Below are 20895 nucleotides of genomic sequence, written 5' to 3' on the forward strand. Positions count from 1 at the left end.
TGTGCACATACATGTATATTGGAATCATTACTAATTGGTTTATGTATATATATAATACCCAGTCCAAGCTCGAATTTCCTGTCCACGATTTTATATAACTTTTTTTTACATGCTTAGAGAAAAATTATGTAGCAAGTCGAATTGCACAAATTTTATAAAACTACATAAAACTACACTAAAGCGTTTAAACAAAATTTCTAGAGCTAATGCGTTCTTTTTTCTTATTGAATCGTTCAATAACGTAACATCTAGCTTATGCAATGAAAGTGTAAATATATTTAAAGGTGAGTCTATTTATTTGTCAACTTTAATAAAAATTATGCATGTGTTGTACACCCACACGTTTTTATTAAAGTCAACAAATAAATAGGCTCACCTTTAATTATTGTTATATATTTATTTTCTGACTATAAAAACGTGGATACACACACACACACATACACACATATGTTTTTATTAAAGTCGGCAAATAAATATATACATATGTATTATATACATATATACCTAATCTATCTATAAAATGAGTCTCATCGTCCCTTCAGTGATTGGTCAGCTGTTGGAATTGGCGGTGGGGAGGAGAGCAAGTGCAATCACAGTATCTATATTCTATACTTGCCCTACGTTCAATTTGACGAATTAACGCTATTGCTCGTGAGCATCATATTTGTTTTTGTTTGTCATTTGATAAACGAGGATAAAATAATTCCAAGAGCGCTGTAAGCTTCAAAGTAAACGCAGGGTTGAATTAAATAATATTTTTGCTCTAGATTATACATACGTACATAACCCCAGTGATGAAGATAACCAAAAGGAAAGATCCGTTTTCAAAAGACCGAAATATGATTAATTAGTCCTCTATAAATCTCATTCTTCTGTTGGACATGTCGGAACGTTGTGTATCCAATGTGAATTTTCTATAAAACGAATGCAGTGTGAACCGTCCATAACGCGACAGAAGCTCCTGTAACTCTGTTTACAGTTTATGACAGGTTATCGCTTTTCAAATAGTCTTGTGGAGAACGTCGTGTTAAACAGAAAGATTATGTCGCGAAAGAAGCACAATATATCGTACATCAAGCCAGATGAACCAAAATTTCTACGGGAGCTGAAGGAGCAAATTGGATACAAGGAAGGCCCTACTGTCGACACGAAGGTAAGATATCTGCAAGCTACTTGCTGGTAGATTTAACAGTATGCTATTTTATTTATACTTTGTAATATGAAAGATTTAAAATAGAAATAGAACTCAAAATATATTCGACTTGTTAAAATTAGAGGGAAGCCCTACCAGAAGTATCTGACGATGAAAAGGAAGACTTGGTCGATGAAAAACCTGTTGTCGTCGTATTGAAGTCTGGGGATTTAACAGCGGAAGAAGCAGACGCCTTTATACAACAGAAAGAAGAAGGTACAGAAACAGTATTCTAAACTCGCATGTACTATTGAATATGATATTTCATATTACATGATCAAAACACATCATATACGTGTAATAATAATTAATATGTAACATGTAATTTTTGATACTGATCTGTCATTCGATACTAATTATCAATTGCAGAAGAAATTAATGCCCCAGCTGATCTATCTAAAAAGGTCATGTTTCGCAAGACTAAAGCGGCAGAAACGGATTCCGACGCAGCTGCCACGGATAAACCTGTGAAAAAAAGGCGAAAAAGGAGAAGCAAAAAGTCATACTATCCTTCGATAATGACGATGACGAGGACGATATTGGATAGTATTGAATGTGAAATCCCACTTGAATGTATATATTATGTCGAGGAGTGTTTATGAATATTTTTTGTAAATAGTAAAAGTGATGTACATTGTAATTGAGAAATTTACATGAATTATTATTACTATTATTTTATTGATTTAAGAATCATTGCTAATATTGCCAGAGAACATGTGTAAAGAAAAACCAAGTGACCAATATAAAGGGATATTTTATAAGAACGAATTTTTGATGTATAAATATAAACATGACAGCTAATATTTTTAAGAGAGCTTAGTAATTTTTTTTTACAAGAAATTCATATTGAAAAATAAGTGCAATCTATTTGATGAGAGTATTTTTCTGTTGTATTACATATATGCTGCAAATTTTTATTTATCATATAAATATCAACGTAAATATATTTTTAAGAGCATATAGTAATTTTTTTGCAAGAATTTGTTCAAATTTAGAATTTTCATTCAAATAAGACAATAAAGTACAATCTATTTGATAACGAGTATTTCTGAATTGTATTCACATTTATACTGCAAATTTGCTCCGTCATCAAAATGATGCAATTAATTAGGTCAGCGAATATCATTAAAATCGAAGTTGCAAATTTGGTACATTTATATAGAATCTTTCGCGGCGCACGTCGCGAATGAAAAAGTCAATTATGTATAACTATTCTCGTGAAAAAAATAGCCGATTTCTATTCCTTTTCAAATTCCATCGTAATCTGTCATAATGAATCATCGTATCAAGCCCACATTAAAAAGGGCGGACGTGCCAGGCGGTCGTGTTCACCCCGTACACGCCATTTTGACTGCAGCTCGCCCTTATTTTTAGGGAAGCATCTCTCCCATTGGACGTGCACGTGCACGGGGTCACGTGACGGCATGCAACAAACGCGAGTGGCCGGCCCGCCGGCCCTTTAACATCCGCGATACGTCACAAAACGTCGGCGGGTCACGTGACGGCGGCCGCCATCTTGGCAGTTTCGCCGACGGTGGTGAGGAGGTGCGGATCGGTGACGTCGCGTCGCGCGCTGAAATAAACACCGTGTGCATGCGAACGGGTCGTCGGCTCCACGCACGAGCTACGCCGACGTATCGTGGGCGACATTGGGAGCCGCGTGTGCCATCGCAGGTGTTCGCCGGCGCGCCGAACGAACGGTCAGTGTGAATTTAAATAAGCGCGGCAATCCGGCGCGAGACGAGAGTGCGTGTGCTCTGCGTGTGCTGTGCGGCGGTGATCGTTCCGTCCACGGGGGATGACGAGTCGTCGCCGCCGCCGCCGCCGTCGCGCGTCGGCAGCTGTTCGAGACGGGCACGTCGCGGCACCGTCACGTAGAAATGGCGGGAGCTAGTAGTGCCAGTGCCGACCAGTCCGCCCGCGGTCCTGGCGTGCGTGCGTGCGCGCGTTTGTACGTGTGTGTGTGTGTGTGTATGTGTAGATGTGTGTGTGGATGTGTGAATGTGTGCGAGCGAGGAGGAAAGCGCGAACGAGCGATAAGAAAGGAAAGAGCGCGTTTCCCCGGAGCGCGAATGCGAGTTGCGGTGTGTCCCGCGTTCGTGTGATCCGCGCCTGGATCCCCGACTCCCCGTGTGCGTATGTTTTCATCCTTAGCGCGGTGCACGCGCTAGTGGCACGCTTGCGACACGCTCGTGGAGAACGACGTGTCAGGGCTGTATCACGTCCACCAGGTGCTCTGCGCCGCCGCCGCCACCACCACTCTTACCCCTCCCCTCCGTTCTTCTCTTCCTCCTTCATCGCCGCGCGGTAACCTCCTGGGCTACTCGCTCCTGTGCGAACGAACCCACGTATGTGTTATACGTACATACGTGGGTACCAACCTCCTCTCCTCGCTCGCCACGATCGTAATGACGGGCACGCTTGCATCGGGTAAACAATGCCAGGAACCCAAAATGGAGGCCGGAGTAGGGAGTTTTAGATCGCGAGCGCAGGGACGTCGGGGTACCAAATCGCCGATTCTTTTTGTCCGCGTTCACGCGTATCAACGAGGGATCGCTCGAATAGCTTATTTGCGCTGCACGATACAATTAATTCCGACACGCGAGATCCGTGGAGATAAGGATAATATCATCTCTTACACGGTTACAAAAAAAAAATAGCGTTCTAGAATCCACGTTTTCTTTTGATCGACGATTTGTCAGCGAGTTGAGTTCCTTCTACATTGATTCTATCTCGTTCTTATCGTGGAGAAATCCATGGATACGAAAATATAGAAAAAGGAAGGAGATTTCGAACATTCTACATTGATTAATTAAAAATTAATTTGACACAGTAGAATCTAATGCATGCGTTCTAATTTTTTTTATGTAAAAGTAAAGAGCGTAACATAATATAGAAGGATGTGATACCTTCGGATCGCTTACAATAACATCTTGGAATCGGAACACTGACACCGTTTACATCTTCTCTTTCATATTAGAAAATGTCATCACTTTTGAGAGCAGAACTATTCGAAAGTCATTGAGGAAACGTAAACGATATTCGAAAAATTTTGCTTTCAAAAGACCTGAGATTGATATCTTTCTTTTGACTGAAAATGCTCGACTATGCAAAATCTTAATTAAGATTAATAATCGAAATTTCGATCGTTTGTTGATCGGTTGTTCGAGGTGTAAAGAATTTTACTTTTAGACATTTCCTCGCCCACTTTATGAAAATTAAGATAAGCCTTATCCACTTTACGAAAATTAAGATAAGGCTTTCGAGAAAGACCAACTACTTACGAGATAACCCACATTGACATCGAGTCTTAATAGTTCCTTGAGTATATCCGTGCAAGTATTAATACTTATTTATCATGTTTCTTCTTGTCACACTGTCAAATATCGCATCAGACAAATATGACTTTGTTAATACTTGAGATATTAATTTTTTTAATTATAATTTCGAAATAAACGCACTTTCTCGAAACGTTATTTATTTAAAGTTGCAATTTTTAGACGCAGTCGTCCTTTCTATTGCGTCGAAAAATTGTAAACAATTGTTATTTTAGATTTCATCAGTACTTGAAATACTTTTTTTAATCACAATTTTAATCACATTTCTTAATAAAATATTCTGATGAACGCACTTGTTTTAAATGTTATTCAAAATTGCAATTTTGAAAAGCGTCGCGGCTGCCTTTTCTATTGTTATCACCGAAAAATTGTAAACAATTTTTATTTTAGATTAATACTTGACATGTTCATTTTTTTTTATATTTACAATTTCGAAGTGAAATATTCCGAACGCACACTTTTTCGAAACGTTATTTGAAATTGCAATCTTAAAATTCTTGGTTTATTGGAATAATAATAATATTACCGTCGCGCTCGCCATTTCTATTATCTATTATCGTCGAAGAATTGTAAACAATCTATATTTTAGATTTCGTTAGTACTTGAGATATTAATAATTTCTTTTAATCATAATTTCTTAATAAAATATTCCAATAAACACATTTTTTTTTAAACGTTATTTAAAGTTGCAATTTCGAAACGCGTTGCGGCCATCCCTCCTGTTGTTACTGCCGAAAATTGTAAACAATTTTTATTTTAGACCGGCAGTTTCGCACGCGCGACGCCGTTGTTAATCCTAAACTCGCGAACCACCGGTAAAAGTATAACGGCGATTGAATTACGCGTGTTAAACACAGATATGGTGAAATCGTGAGAAACACCGCTCCTCCGTCACGTTTGCCGTACGTACTTCTTCTGCACGTTGCTTCTTACCTCGCGAAGGAAGGATCGCAAATAAACCGCGCTGCTGATACTAGTTTGTCATTCTTTCCATCGCTAAAGAAAAGAAAACCGTCGTCGGTCGAGATAAAAAAAAAGACAAATTAAAAAAGACAAACTTCTCGCCGCGATTGTGCGATTATAGTTGCACGGATCGTGGCAGGTATACATCCGTTTCTGTGACAAGGGGATCTCTATTGTGTGGTTCTCGGAAATTGGTGAAAATTATACAGAAAAAATTATACAGGAAATTATACAGAAGTGAGCGAATTTGCAGAAATATTTATAACTTCATTGGTCACCATGAATTTGCGCACGTTTGTAATTTTTACCAATTTCCGAGGATCGTAATAAGACCCGAGGAAGCGTCGTGTCGTAACCGACTGTCACACAATCGCGATGTATAGAGGGGAAAAAACTTTTTTTTTTTATGCAAACGCAAATGATCATAAATGCAAAAGGTCAACTCTAGAAACGATAGTGGCCTCGATCCACCGCGATTAAGAGACTAAAATAGATTTCGATACAAGAATTAGGTGAGTCAATAATTTAGAAAATCCACCCTAGATACGGACTCGTATATCTGAAATAGATTTCAGGAGTCAGAGAGTTTTTCCAACCCGTTTACATTTTCATAGAAACGTATTATTCGTGCCGTTAAAAGACGCGTCTCGCGTTTTCTAACATATGATCTCTCTCTATGTACGCACGAATATATTTTAGATACTTCAAATATTCACACTTTTGCAAAAGTATGAAAAGATACTATGTAGAAGTAAACTCCTCAGTCACGGGGACCGCCTCGTTCTTGCACTGATTCTTTCAATTCCTTTCTTTGCACGGTCTATGACCTAGAAAAGCTTCCGTGCAACATAAAAGATTACGCTATAGATGTACGTATAAGAAGCATCGTCTGATATTTTTTTTTTGCTAAATTTTTAGATATTTTTTAGTAATAAAATTTCAGTTTTCTGTATTTTGTTTGTGAAGAAATATAGGTAATATCTCGCTTGTAAATGAAGGCAATTGATTGCCGATGTACTTTCTTGCGATTCTTTTTTTTTTTACGAAAAATTTATCGGCAGAAATGGTTAATTGTTAATCATATTAAACTTTTCGCGAGATTTTTGGGAGAATTCACGATTTTTGCGACGAAATGTTCTCTCGATAATCGGCGATTCCGAGAATGTTGTAATGCTTTCCCGTCACGACAAAAACCCATTTTGCATACGAGGATTCACTCTTACTCAACCGCTTTATTATTACTTTTATTACGGCATTGATTTTGCGTGTAAACTTGGCAACGCTGTGTGTACCGCCGGAGAGCGCACGGTAACGATTTCAACAGTTAAAAACGTCATGCGGAGAAGACGGGGAAGCCGAAAAATTGATTTCGAAGTAATACTCGCCCTCGCACACGCATCACGCACACGCGAAAACGCATCGTTCGGCGCAAAGCTGTCAGGCTCGCTGGGGAAACGTGAGGCACCGCGACACGTCTCGAAGAGCAAAGAGAAGCTTATTATTCTGTAAAGTTTACGAATACGTTGCACGAGAAAAAATACGCAATTATTCACTTGATAATTATTTAATTTATTCTCGCAATCGAGAAATATTCCGATGATCTTCCGAGGGAACCGTTAAACGACGAGAATTGAGAATTTAAGGATGGAAGGATGCGCATAGTGCCACACGTTTCCTCTTGGCATCATGGCATTGTACCGTTACGAGAGCTAATCTGTTCCCCGTTGGGGATATTGTCTTGTTGCGATAAGATGACCCGTAAAACGTTGAGTTTTGTTTGTTATGTTTTATTATGTTAACACTTTCCATTTTTGCCTTTTAAAAGTAATTAAGATAAAACGCATCTCGGCGGAGATTGTATATATATTCTACTGTATTGGAACTTAATGGCGCGCGTATTCTTTGGCCGACTTGAGGTCGATTTTTCCTCTGCCGTCGAGACAGGTCAACATCTTTCGCAGTTCGACTATCTTAGAACGACTTCGGCCACAAACTTTGATTAACTTAATCGAAGATTAATTTATCGAGTACTGTTTTTGCTCATATAAATAAGATTGTTAATTTTTCTGTTGTTTAATATGTAGAGAGAAACAGATTAGATCTTATAAATAAGAAAGTAAATAAATTTTAAAAATTGTATCATTAATCACAATATCAAATTATAATATATTATTTAATTAATAATTAAAATTATATTATTGATAGATTAAAAATTTTGCTTCAAGCCGGTTAAATTAATCAGAATTTGATGAAAGTCGCCCACTTTCATAACACACTGATCCTTAAGTTCTACCCAATAAGTAGAGTCCTCATAAAATTGAGAAATAATTTGATAAATGATTTTGTCATTTTTATGGAATTTAAGGGAAGTGCCGTTGCTTTCCGCTAATCACGCGGAAGCTAATCGACGCCCGAACATTTTTGTGGAGGAAAAGTCGACGTTAATTTAGCCAAGGGAGGAAATCGAATACCAAGCGTGGTTCGGTTCATCCCATAGATGTTGCATTCGTTTACATTTGAACGTATACTTTGGTGCCGAAAGATACGGGACTTGGAGCGAAATCACGGGTGAAGCGATACGGGAGTCGCGCAACGGGCCTATTCGACAACGATCTCTCTCTTCTAGGAGCCGCCTCTCTCCTCCACCTCCTCCCCGACAGTGTTTTCTCATAAAAGAAAAAAGAGCGCGCAGCTGCACGCTCTGAAGGTTTATCCAGACGGATTCGCGTAGGCCGGCATGGGCGACTAATCAAATCCAGCGTTAGGGATGCCATATTGTCGCGTCGGGTGCGCGCGATTGGTCGATTTTTCTCTCCGTACGCAATATATATATATATATATATATATATATATATAATATGCAAGTCTCATCTGAATAGGCCTTTAACAATACGGCGGACAGGAGGGGAGAGGGGAGAGAAAAGAGGCGAACCGCGACTCTCGCTACGGCCCTGAGATCGTAACTTTTTTAACGCTTCCCACCCGTCGCGCCTGCCCTCTAGTGTGCCAATCATCAGCGATGAATGTGTGTTCCCTACTTACAGGTTTTGTGAATAAACCGCGTGCAACCCCGTGCCCCCCACGAACGATCGGAGTAATATTCGGAGTAATATCGCGGCCGCCGATACAACACCGCTGCGCGCGGCAGCCACCGACGACGTCGCCGTCACCACCGACGTGGATCGCGACGATGTCGCGTCGCCCGACGCTCGCGTAGGCAACCCTCGCCGTCGCCCTCGCCGTGGCCGCCGCCGTCAGTCATCTCCCATCTCTTCTCGCTCTTCGTCTCTAGGTGCGTATATACACCATGCGCCGTCGACCGCGTCGTGATCCCAATCGAGATCACGAGGCGGTCAACGGAGCAACCGAGCATCATTAAAACAGTCAGACGAGGCAGACGGTCAGACAGACGGACGGACGGACGGACGGAGGGGAACGCGGCTGATCTTTAAGAGGGTTCCGAAAAATTAACCTCAACTCCTCCGCCGGGAGGGGAAGCGGCTGTGCAGCCTGCGACCACAGCGATAGGTCGGCATGCCGTCACCTGTACCTTCTGCACTCTCGTACACCCGGGGGACGAGGTCGAAGACGCACGATTCGGAATTGGCCGAGGGAAAGGAAAGAAGAGCGCGGCGCGAGGATTACGGGCGGGCATGAATGGGAGACGCGTTCGTCTCGGCGCCGCGTCGCCGTTGTACGCGCGTATGTACGAGCCGAGTGACGCATGGCCGCGTCGCCGTGGACGAGCTTTTACGTTCCATACCGGTGTGTATGCGTGCTCTCCCTTCGTCTCTCTTTCTCTCTCTCTCTCTCTCTCGCTCCCTCCTGTCTGCCCGTCCGTCCGTCCGTTCCTGCGCTCCTGCGCTCTCGAGCGCGCGTCGTCGCGTCCTCGGCGGCGCGTCGAGTCGAGTCGAGTGCATCGCGTAAAGAGTCGTATCTTCCTTGCAGCCGTAAAGTCGTCTCCGAGTTCGCGCGAGTCGGCGCGCGCGCGCGCGCTCGAACGGACGACGAGCCCGTCGCCGAGGGATAGAAACGGCGAGGACGCGCGGCGATCCCGGCCGGACCTCGGAATCGGGAAGGCGCTTCTGGATACGGTAATAAACACCGCTGGGAGTCGCCTCGCCTCGCCTTGCCCCGCGCGCTTGCGAGAGCCGTGTAGTAGTAGGCTCGGTCTCTCTCGCGTCGAGTGCCGTGCACCTTCTGCACTTCCACGACACTCTGGATCGCAGCAATCGCGTCGCTCGCGCGGGAGCGAGAATAAAGGGATACGAAGGGGGAGAAAAAAAAAAGGAGAGAAGTGCAAAAGGAGCGTAAGAAGCGCGTGCGACGTGACGTGACGTGACGTGACGTTTCGGAGCGGCGTCTCCGCCGGCGGTGCCGAAGAGAGCGGCCGGGAGGGGATCCTCGAGCCTCCGAGCACGAGTCGTCGAAACGGGATTGACGAGCTGGCGAAAACGTGCGCGTTTCGCGTCGGTAAGCGCGGGAGTGACCGCGAGAGCGATGCCCCGCGGGGAGTACCGTTGAAGAGGAGAGATCGCCCCGATCTCACCTCGCTCGCCCAATCTCGAGCGAATCTGCAAAGGAGACCGTCGATCATCTGTCAAACTGATCAGACGGTTGATTCTCTTCCTTTCTCTCTCTCTCTCTCTCTCTCTCTCTCTCTCGATTTTAAAAGATCTCTCTCTTCCTCTCCGCCGCATCGTCCCGAATTAACCTCGCCTCATAGAGATTGACTTAGCATGATATATATTATAACCTTAAGGATTGGAGGCACTCTCTTCAGCCGAAGGAAAGCCTCCAACTAAAAAAAAGGATTTAACATAGCATGTTATAACCTCTCTCGTCGACGCCATCCCGGTCGGCGGCTGAGGTCCTCTTCCCTCCGTTTCTCCCTCCTACCCCGATCTTGCCAGCCGTACCCGCCCTCTTCACCCCGCTTCGGCGGGAGACGACGAGACTGACGAGAGAGAGAGAGAGAGAGCTCCGAGTGCTCTGACGACGAGTCGCGCGCGGATTCTTCCACTTTCTTGTCCCCCGGAATCCCTCCGTCTCGCCCTCCTCCCCTCGCGACGACGGGGTACGTCGCGAGAGGTTCGTGATGTGAACGTCACGCTCGTGGACGACGACGTACCCCGCGGGCGGTAACGCGATACCCCTCCGGCGTTATGGTGATTCGCTCGCGGAGTTCTCCAGCATCATTCACGAAACCGATTTATTTCCGAAAGGTCGATGGTGGCTGATAAGTACATGTCATCTCATCATATGTAATCCTCGTTTTCGCCCTCGTCGTCGTGTCTCGTCGCCCTCGTCGGGAAGCTTTGCGCGCGCGCGCGCGCAGCCACCGCGTACACGTATACTCCGCGTATACGTGCGGGGTCTTTCTCTGGGTGTAGGTGTAGAGGAGGTTGGTAGGTTGCGAAGGTTGAGAGAGGAGAGGAGAGAGAAAGAGAGGGGGGGAGAGAGAGAGAGAGAGAGAGCAATGCGGCGCGCACGGAGGGTCGGGACCGACGACTGACTGGCTAGCTAGCTAACTGGCTGGCTGACGGAGTGACTGACTGGCGCTCGCAGACGCTAGCGGTGGTTAGCGAACGCAGGTGACTGACTGCGCTAACTGGGAGACGGGACGACGCTAACTGTTCTCGCGTGAGCTCTCCCCGAGCCAGGAGTCCCGATCGTCTCGGGTAGCCGTCCGTGCGTCTCTCGGTCCGTCCGTCCATCCGTCCATTTGTTCGTTCACTCGTCCGTCCGTCCGTCCGTCTGTCCGTCCGTCTGTGCGTCTGCCTGTTAGTCGGTCGTTCGCGTGTGCGCGCGTGCAAGCACGACGGATCGCTCGTACCGCGAGTGAAGAGGAGAGAGTGCCTGAACGGGGGGGGGACTCGGGACGACGCTACGAGACGACCCCGAACGACGCCATCGCCGTCGTCGTCGCCGTCGCCGTCGCCGCCACCGCCGCGTTTCACTTCGTTCGAAACGCCCCGGGTGCAGCATACCCGCGCGCGGCTGTGCGTGCGCGCGCGCGCGCACACACGACATCGGATACCCCCCTCGAGCTGCTCGGACGGAAGTTTGTTGGTTATGGGAGCGAGAGCGGACGCAAGTGCGGAATTCACAGCGCCATTTTGAAAAATTCGGCCCCGCTAAAAATTCCCTTCTCCCCCTCTCCCAACCCTCTCCTTTCCCCCTCGACGCCGCCCCGCGAGGTGGTGAACGTGTGGCCGTGTGCGGCTTCGTCTCGCCGCGTCTTACGCCGATTGTCATCAGTGGTGTGTCGTTAATTGTTTAGATCGACCGCGCGGCGGACCACGGTGGACTCATGGAAGGCACGCTGGAGGAGCCTGCCGCTAAGGACTCTTCTCAAGGCAGTCCCGACAGACACTTGAGAGGTGAGCACAGCCGCCTGTTTTCACGTTTCCGACGCCGGACGCTCGGCAAACTTGATTTTCCATGGTCCCGGCTCACGTTTAGATCCTCCCCTCTGGATGTAGATCCTTTGGATCCTGCAGCTCACAGGACTTTTTCACGTTATTTGCAATGTCATTTTGCATGACCGGCACCAAGTTGCTTAGCATACTTTTGTATACCAAGTTGCTTAGTATACTTTTGAACATCAAGTTTGCTTACTGTACGTTTGATACCATGGAGCTGTCTGAGAGAAAAAGAATACGGGGGAGCAATTTGATATTTCTCTCTGTGCGTAATATATGAAGCGTGCAAATTTTGTAATTTGTAGAGGTGTTACGTATTTTTATGGAGACTTCTTGTAGCTGATAAGACGGCAATAACAATTGTTATCAATCTTATTTATTACTGATGATGGTTTGACTGTAATTACATGTGACATTTTATCAAAAAATTGCCATCCGTTACCACAACTTGAAAATGACTTTTAGAAAATTGCTTAGAGAAATTATATTCCTATTGTCACTACAATTTTTTATATGATTTGTGTCTAATATCTGTGTCTAGAATGTGTTCTATGCAAATACGATCTCGCTCAGTTTGATACCGATTATTCTATGAATTCTTTTAGTGTCTTATGTCTTTCAATTTAAAATAAAATTATCATAGAAATATGTTCAAGTATCTTAAAATCAATAATTTTAGTGATATATATACTTTCTGTTACATATAATTTTAATTAACATTTGAACTTTTTGATAATTATAATTGGATATATCATATTCGTTATTATTGATCCTTGAAATGATTAAGGTATTTATTTAATAAATAATAATTACTTGTATATTAAACATTTCATAATTCTTTACAGATATGATTATTCCAAATGGTGTCAATGGGAACTATAGTGTTGACAACGAAGAGTACATGGATACTAGTGATAATACAAGCAAGACAGCATTGAAAGATATTATTGCTGAAGAAGAAGAGGATGAAGAAGAAGAAGAGGAGGAGGAAGAGGAGGAGGAGGAAGAGGATGGGGACGAGGAGGATGACGAAGATGATCATGAAATGTCAGTCGAGATTCAAGAAACGAAAAATGAAGATAGTGATCGAAATGATGCAGTAGGTAATACTAGTAAGGAGGGTGAAACGTTTGACTTGAAAAATGACTTTAAAGTAACCAACTCATCCGACGGTGTAAGTGAGACGAACAATTTTAGTGAAGTGTCTAAAACTGAAATAAACGAGTGCAAAAACACATCCTGTGAAGCTATGGAGGTGGACGAACAAAGTAATAACTCTGACATAGAGTGTCTTGATGAGAGCATTACAGAAATACAATTGGATAATGACGATGTGTTCATTTCGAAGAAAACCATCGAGAAGCACGACAACAATGACATGTCATCAAACTGTAGCTGTGACAGTAGTGAAATTGCCGACAGTAACATGGAGAAGTCAGACGTCAAGCTTTGCGAGGAGAACGGAAGCTGCGGCAGCCCCGACATCGAGGAGATAACCGACAGCGCGAAGAGCAACGATCATGAGACGTCGTTGGAGCGTGCTATGAAAGAAGCCGCGAAACAGAAGAAACAGCGAAAGCAGATAGATCTTAGTAGTATCACGCCGAGAAGAAGTTCGCGTAATATTAAACGAACGAGCTACATAGAGAAGGAGGTGGAGGAGGAGGTGGACGACGATGGATCTGACATAGAAGAGATTAAGCCGGAAGATCCGCTAGCCGGTATCGACAGCAAGGACAAGGAGAATTCTAAGTTGAAGTCACCTGTCAGAAACAGCAAAACCACCATCGTCGTTAACGATACCAAGCGGCTGGTGGAGATCGCTGCTGGTAGCAAATCCATCAAGGGCGGGAAGAAGGAACCTACATTAGTTATAATAGACACGAACTCCATTCTCTCGGGACGCGGCGGGGTGCCCATGAGCAACAGCAAGCCCCATCACTCGGTCTCCAACTCCAGCTCGTTCTCGGTCCTCCCGATGAGCGGTATGACCACGCAGACTATGTATCCCAATATGAGGACAACCATCACGCCAGTACCCATGACTTCGAAAGCGGCACAACTGAGCCCGAAGACCAGCAGCAGCAGCAGTATGACCACAGTTACGCCGACGGTGCCGCAGATTTTACCGACATTGACCGACGATATGTTCGTGGTTGAGGCACCATCCTTCATAGTACCTTACGTATACGAGAAGCCACCCCTGAAACCGTTGAAAGAATTTGTCACCAAACTGGAGAGAAACATCGAGGAGATAGAGAAGGAGGAGAAGCTGAAGAGACTCGCCGACGAGAATAAGGATGACGACTATAAAGAGGACTCTTTGGATATTATTAAAAGGGGCAGCGACAAATCGGAGGAGAGCGATATCGAGGGTAAAATCAAGCGGGACGGCGATGACAGAGGTGACAATTCAATAGACTTGATCGAACACGGATTCAGTGGTATAAGTGACAAGCATGAGCTGAGACAGGACGAAAGAAATAAAATACCGACGTACTTCGACCTGCCACTGGGGAAGTTCTTCATGCAAATTGGGATGAACCTCGTTCAGGAGTATGTGCAAACTGATCTCTTACGGACTCAAAAGCGTAAACAGGGCAAGGGTAGCACATCGGCCGAGACTCAATTAGCTATAAATTCACTTATCAAGAATTTAGAGTTTAGTAAAGAAAATAACGAACCATTCCATTTAGAGATGAAGAAATGCGAGTTCTGTAGTTTTAAAACGGAATCGACATTAGTCATGCAGCATCATCTAGAGACGCCACATATGCGCAATTACGTTTACAAGTGTAACTTCTGCCCGATGGAGGTTCGCAGTCCGCACGATATCTTGTATCACATGGAAGCGGAGCACAATACTCGCGGTAGATTGGAGCGCGGCCCTGCCTTCCACCAGTGCCCGAACTGTCCGTTTGAGGATAATCAGAAGGGTAAATTGACGCGGCACATCCTCGCCTGCACGAAGAAGTTTAGACCGGAACGGAACTTGGAGCCGGCGGTGGATTGGGAGCCGCCGGCCAAGATACCACGATTGAATCGCGCGCGACCGGTCGGCCCGACCAATCCGAGCGCGCTCGCGGCCATGGCGATGAGCGCGAAAGGTCCGCAACCGCTGTTACCAAAATTGCTTCCCGCGCCGATCACAGGTCGTGGAAGAGGACGGCCGCCGATGCAGCCAAGATATTCCGATCTGAAAACATTGCGGCCAGGTGCTACTACAATGCGGCAAGGTAAATTTCTGCAACAGACACGAGAAGACACAGTGAGAGAATGTTTTCTCGGATCTCTATGCATCGCACATTTACATGGATTTCCATCCACGGTATATGTATTAATGTAAGCTGTATTTCAGACAATGTTGCAGGAATGATGTATCGTCCTACATCTTCTGGTTTATTGGTACCCACGTCATACCAGTTCAGTAGTAACCAAATATTCCAGGTAATGAGCATTTATCGTATATAGATGTGCATAAGCAAACATTAACAATTAGATTTAGCGAGCATTGTTAGAGTAAAAAATAAAATGTAATTGGCCAATGAGAAACGGACTAAAAATTTTAAAAACTCGTGCTTCACGGAAATCGTAAGAAAATTGTGTTGGAATAAACCAAATAAGTGAAGTAAACGAGTTTTTAATTCAAAATTCGCGTTAAAAAAGCTATATTAATATAATATATATATATATATATATTTAATGCTATGTTGGGGAAGAGTTAAAATACTTTACACAATTATGTGTTATGATTTATAGGCTGCCATACTTTTATATTTATATAAATTGTTATTCACATATCATTTATTTTTCATTATTATTTTTTAATATGCTTACTAACATACAAGGGCGATGAGAATTATGACAAGTCATGCCCTTCTTAAAATTAGAAGAATTCTGCACATGCTGCACAAATTTAATGGCTGTGTATCCAGAATATTTATATCAAGTTATATCTATATATACTGCTCGACTACTATTATCTGCATAATATATTATCCATATAGTCTGTTATCTTAAATTTTCTAAATAGACATGCACATATCGTTACTTTATTTTATCATATAAGTTGGTATCTACATATTATCTTCAACAAAGTGTAGACAGAATGACGTAAGAGAGAGAAGAGATACGCACTGAAATAATGTGTAAAATTTATAAATATCGCATAAGGTGGGTGACATAAAAAAAAAAGGTAGTAAAGTTCACGAGTGTACTCGTCAAATTTTCTCCAACGTCTAATATGTATGACGTAAACATTTATGTTAGCAAAAGCTGTCTAGTTAATTACGAAAATAATATAGTAATGGTATCTCCCACTGTATATAGAAATGCTAATATTATTAGACTTGTGATTCACTGACGTGGAATACGCCATAGTTGTATTTATACAGTGTATGATATCTCCTGGTAGAGAGAGAGAGAGAGAGAGAGAGAGAGAGAGAGAGAAAGACACACTCAGAATGTACAAGATATTCTTATGTCGATATTTACAGGAGAACTTGTACGTTGACTTAAGCACAAATTACTTCGAGAATAGCCAAGTCACACACTATACATATATCTCATACATTGCATTTATATGTTACTTAACGACAGACTAGATTAGACACCTGCCACAAGTTTTTTTTTTTTAAGTGTACACATTCTCTAATGTTTTTATAACAATATATTCACTGGATGTGTGCACACGCGTAAACAACACAAATAAAATACCAATTCAAGCTCCAAAGAACTAGTAAAAAAAATATATGGGTGGTGGCAGGTGGTGGGTGGCTCTGGGACTGTCATGTCGGCTGTCTCGGGAGTGAGTAGCAGTAGCGGCGGCAGTTCCGGTCAACCCACACCAATTGCACTTGTACCCAACGTAATCGACTCTCTGTCTAGGTTGTCCTCATCACAGGTAAATAAATAATTGGAAAGTAACCAGGGGGAATAACTGATTTCATGATATATATGTGAGATCGCATGAATAATGTGTTTTGCAGGTGCAAAAAAAGGCTTTTAACATTCTCCAAGTTTGATTATGAACGACCGGATTGTAGTCGCTTACAAACTTTAACACTACGCATAGAGAACGTACTTCCTCCCATATTTACTTTTATAAACCGGTTATTTCTAATTATTAATAATACACGTACACATAATAGATAACGGATATATATATATATTTCCCATTAATATAATAGATTAAAATAAATATAATAAAATTTATTTTAAATCTTTTTACATTCGTGTATAAATAGTAATGTAATATTGGGTATACATTTTACTATATATTTAGCTAAGGCTAAATTTTCATCAACTAATGTGTATGCAGTTTTACTAATGGAAAAAAGGAATGTTTATTTTATTTTTTAAAGAAATTATAACTTATAATTATTACATGATCATAAAAGAAAAAGTTAATTGATAAAAATAAGCAACATTTCATATATTTGATAAATTATCATTAATTTTACAGAAATTTAGTCAAGTCCAATAAAAAATATACATATATATACATACACATACATACACATTGTTTAAAGAGAAAGCAGTAACAAATATATACTTTTAACCGTCAGATTTTTCAGGTGGATATTAATAAAAGATATTTGTTCTGATTTATGGAAGTAACATTATATATTGACTTGACACGAGTTCGTGTTTCCCACGTAACGCAAGCATTTTATATTTTTCAGAACACAACAGCCAGTCCCAAAAATCCTACAGCGAAGCTATTAAGTCAGCCGAGTATATCTATTACTCCACTACCACGTACAACATCTCAAACTTCTATTCCGGGATCAGGAACTTCTTCGAAGACTGGAGGGAAAAATACATTTGTTATATGTGAAATTTGTGATGGATATATTAAGGTGGGTATATTAAGGTGTATGATGACTTTATAGACTTCTATTTTTTTTTTTTTAAGCGATACACTTGGAAATTGCGCAAATTTGTAAAAGACAATCTGAAATCAAAGTTTTTTTTATATTGATTATATATTATTTAAATTTATTTGAATAAATATAAATAAATAAATTAAATTTTGTAATAAAAATTGTAGTTTTGATTATTACGTTATATACTAACAAAGAAAATTGTATATAGTAGATGATTAATGAATATTAACAAATATTAAGATATAGGCAGTAATATATAAATGTGTCGCATTACATTCTGTCATATTTATTTTAGGATCTAGAACAATTACGAAATCACATGCAGTGGATCCACAAAGTAAAAATACATCCAAAGATGATTTACAACAGACCTCCATTAAACTGCCAGAAATGCCAATTTCGATTCTTCACAGATCAGGTAAATTTTTATATTATTATTTAATAAATGAAAATATTTGCAAAGTTATATACTTCAAATACAATAATTTCTTTTATTATGGAAAATATACGTCAATGTATATTTATATAATAACATTTTCTGTACATTTTTAACCAAATATAAATTTTAAATACGATATGATCGTAGTTGTTTATAACAAAATTCATACATTTAAAAATTACGCAATAACCTATCTCTTTTCTCTAAATAGGGTTTGGAAAGACACTTATTAGGATCTCATGGGCTTGTCACATCAAGCATGCAAGAGGCAGCAAATAAAGGGAAAGATGCAGGTCGATGTCCAGCTTGTGGCAGGGTAAGCAAATTTTTTTCTGCATCAGTTCGTAACAAGAAATCTCTTGTTTTCAAGAAATGAAGGGCGCGTAAACAGGAATGTGAATATTATTTGTGAGAGTTATCTATATCGTTATGTATATCGTTGATTTCTAGGTATATCAATGGAAATTATTAAATCACGTTGCTCGAGATCACGGGATGACATTAAAGCCAGCACATCTATCATATAAGTGTACAGTTTGCACTGCCACATTCGGAATGTACAAGCAGTTCGAGAACCACGTATACTCGGCGCATAGTGTCGTAGCAAAGAGAGTGATGGATAAGAAGAACGCGCCCGCGTCACCGTCGTCCAGATCGAACGACTCGCTTTTAAAGCCATTGAAGATTAACGACGAGATCACGATTATTCCGCAGCCGGCGAAACCCACAACCAGATCGGGTGCGATTCAAGGCAGGGGAAAATAGCAATGATGAGCTTGAGTGATAATTGTGTCTTGTCTGATCGAATTTCGCATAACTCTTTTGTGGTAACTCCATACCGATCACTGCGAACGTACAGTGGTTAACGTGCCGTTAACGTGTACATGTGTATACTATGCTTTAAGACGCGAATTAATTCCAAAACATCTAGAGGAGAAAACGAAAGAAACAAGGAAAGAAAAAGAAAAAAAACTTACGACTCTTGACAACAAAGGAAAAAAAAACTAGTTGACTGCGTAATAATATTCCATCAATGATTATACCGATATATATTTATTTAAGAATTTTTATTGTTGTTATCGGACCTACATAAAATAGACTGTAAAAACATTAAAAAGGGTGGCCTTCAGTCTGATTCCTTGGTTAAATCCTAGAGCTGCATACTCCCGACCTATAAACGCCTATATGTGTGTAACATGGACTCTCTCGCGCGAAATATCAAGTGTATTTACATTTCGGTGCGGCGGTACATCGTAATACGTCACGCGCGTCAGTACGAATTAACTCTCTTGCATAGCGAATTCTCTATAATGTAAATTCTTTTTCTAAGATAAATATATTCGAATTTATTCTATTTTGTTATTATGAATGCTAATATGACTTCGGGACAATGAAATTGTCCTCAATCTCCGGTTTAATAGGACGATAAACATCATGTTTGCGAAGTAATTTCCGAACGATATATACGATGCGATAAATTTTGTGCTAATTGACCAGAGTGCCCACGACTCTCGCGAAGTGTCTCGCGAATATATAGTACACAGGTACTAAACGACAAGTGTATACTAGCTCTATACCATCTGGTTCTTCAGATACATATATTATACGTTCATTTCGCCATTCATACGTTTTTTTTTTTAATTAACAGTTAGCGAAATTATCGTCATATCTTATTTATGATATTTCATAAAACTGTGTGTATGAAATAATTTATGATGTAACACAAGAAATCTTTTTTTTTTTTAAATCGAAACTTGTAAATTGTATCTATATTATCATAGATTTTTGAACCCTTTAGTCGCGTGTACTGTAATAAAAAAAAAACAGAAAATACCCAGTTTTATTTTAGCGCTCTTATAAGAACAACAAAAATGTACATTAACATAGGATATAATATAAAGAAATATATCAATAAAATAGAGGATGGCACACAACTCGTGTATACATTTTTTCTGATAAACGATAAACGATTATGAATATGAAACGACGGAGCATTGATCCTGTTTAGCACACACAACGCGGCGTACATTTACATTTATATATGTATATATATAATATAAACATTCACGATATTATATATATAAATATGTAAAGTTAATATATGGTATAGCAATAGCATAGTACACAAGAAGAGATTATTCATTTCATTTTCTTCTTGTATACACACTCCGAAACGATTATAGGATTACATCAATATGTAGATAGATCGTTAAATGAAGTAACGGGTTTAATTTAGTAATTTCAATTTGTCCCGATAATAATTTTTTTGTACTGTTATTGTAGGATATAATTTTAGAGAAAAAAAATCGTAATCAGTGAGGGATACGAGATAAGTGCATTTTTTGCACTGTATGGCTGTATTATTTAATTCTGCTATCTTGCCAAACGCTTGTGGCAAGCCATGTTGGTAAAACTAAGAAACAGACATAATTACAGAAATATATAGTTTATTGTAATAATTTGTACAATATTATATGATTATAAAAATAAAGTGTGTACCAACATTGAATTAAAATTCTTGCAGTGTATTTCGAACCTTTATATATGCTATGTTTCGAAAAGCCCATTGTAATTCAATGGAAATCAACGAAAGCTTGATGCTAAGCAAAAATTGTGATTATAAAATGAATCTACTACCACACATATCTCA

The 20895-nt window shown here is 41.1% G+C and overlaps 2 protein-coding genes across 5 annotated transcripts; both read left to right on the plus strand.

Annotated features, from left to right (window-relative positions):
• Window positions 1-555: 555 nt before the first annotated feature.
• LOC105448668 (uncharacterized protein KIAA1143 homolog) lies at window positions 556-2002 on the plus strand. The gene is given in 4 exon segments (XM_011687369.1): window positions 556-1153; window positions 1276-1408; window positions 1562-1678; window positions 1681-2002. Coding segments are annotated over 4 exon segments (480 nt in total). The 5' UTR covers window positions 556-982; the 3' UTR covers window positions 1740-2002.
• A 756-nt stretch (window positions 2003-2758) lies between these two features.
• LOC105448669 lies at window positions 2759-20179 on the plus strand. 4 transcript variants are annotated; one of them, XM_011687371.1, is made up of 10 exons: window positions 2759-2892; window positions 8538-8785; window positions 11777-11876; window positions 12764-15154; window positions 15277-15365; window positions 16684-16821; window positions 17603-17779; window positions 18102-18224; window positions 18457-18561; window positions 18696-20179. In XM_011687371.1, exons 3-10 carry the CDS (start codon window positions 11807-11809, stop codon window positions 19008-19010), a joined length of 3408 nt encoding a protein of 1135 aa, XP_011685673.1. In that variant the 5' UTR covers window positions 2759-2892; window positions 8538-8785; window positions 11777-11806; the 3' UTR covers window positions 19011-20179. The 4 variants fall into 4 exon arrangements, with proteins under 4 accessions (XP_011685673.1, XP_011685674.1, XP_011685672.1 ...); XM_011687372.1 differs by lacking the exon at window positions 8538-8785; XM_011687370.1 differs by lacking the exons at window positions 2759-2892; window positions 8538-8785 and adding an exon at window positions 10644-10718.
• The last annotated feature ends 716 nt before the right edge of the window (window positions 20180-20895 follow it).

This window comes from Wasmannia auropunctata, unplaced genomic scaffold (assembly GCF_000956235.1).
Source record: "Wasmannia auropunctata unplaced genomic scaffold, wasmannia.A_1.0 LD336083.1, whole genome shotgun sequence".
Taxonomy (NCBI): Eukaryota; Metazoa; Arthropoda; class Insecta; order Hymenoptera; family Formicidae; genus Wasmannia; species Wasmannia auropunctata.

What these genes read in the sequence shown, in the direction of transcription:
- LOC105448669 (XM_011687370.1), top strand. Translation starts at nt 10,659, where the DNA reads ATGGTGATTCGCTCGCGGAGTTCTCCAGCATCATTCACGAAACCGATT. An exon ending in TTTGTGATGGATATATTAAG is followed by an intron (nt 17,780 to 18,101) that starts GTGGGTATATTA and finishes TATTTATTTTAG; the next exon opens with GATCTAGAACAATTACGAAA. An exon ending in TTCGATTCTTCACAGATCAG is followed by an intron (nt 18,225 to 18,456) that starts GTAAATTTTTAT and finishes TTCTCTAAATAG; the next exon opens with GGTTTGGAAAGACACTTATT.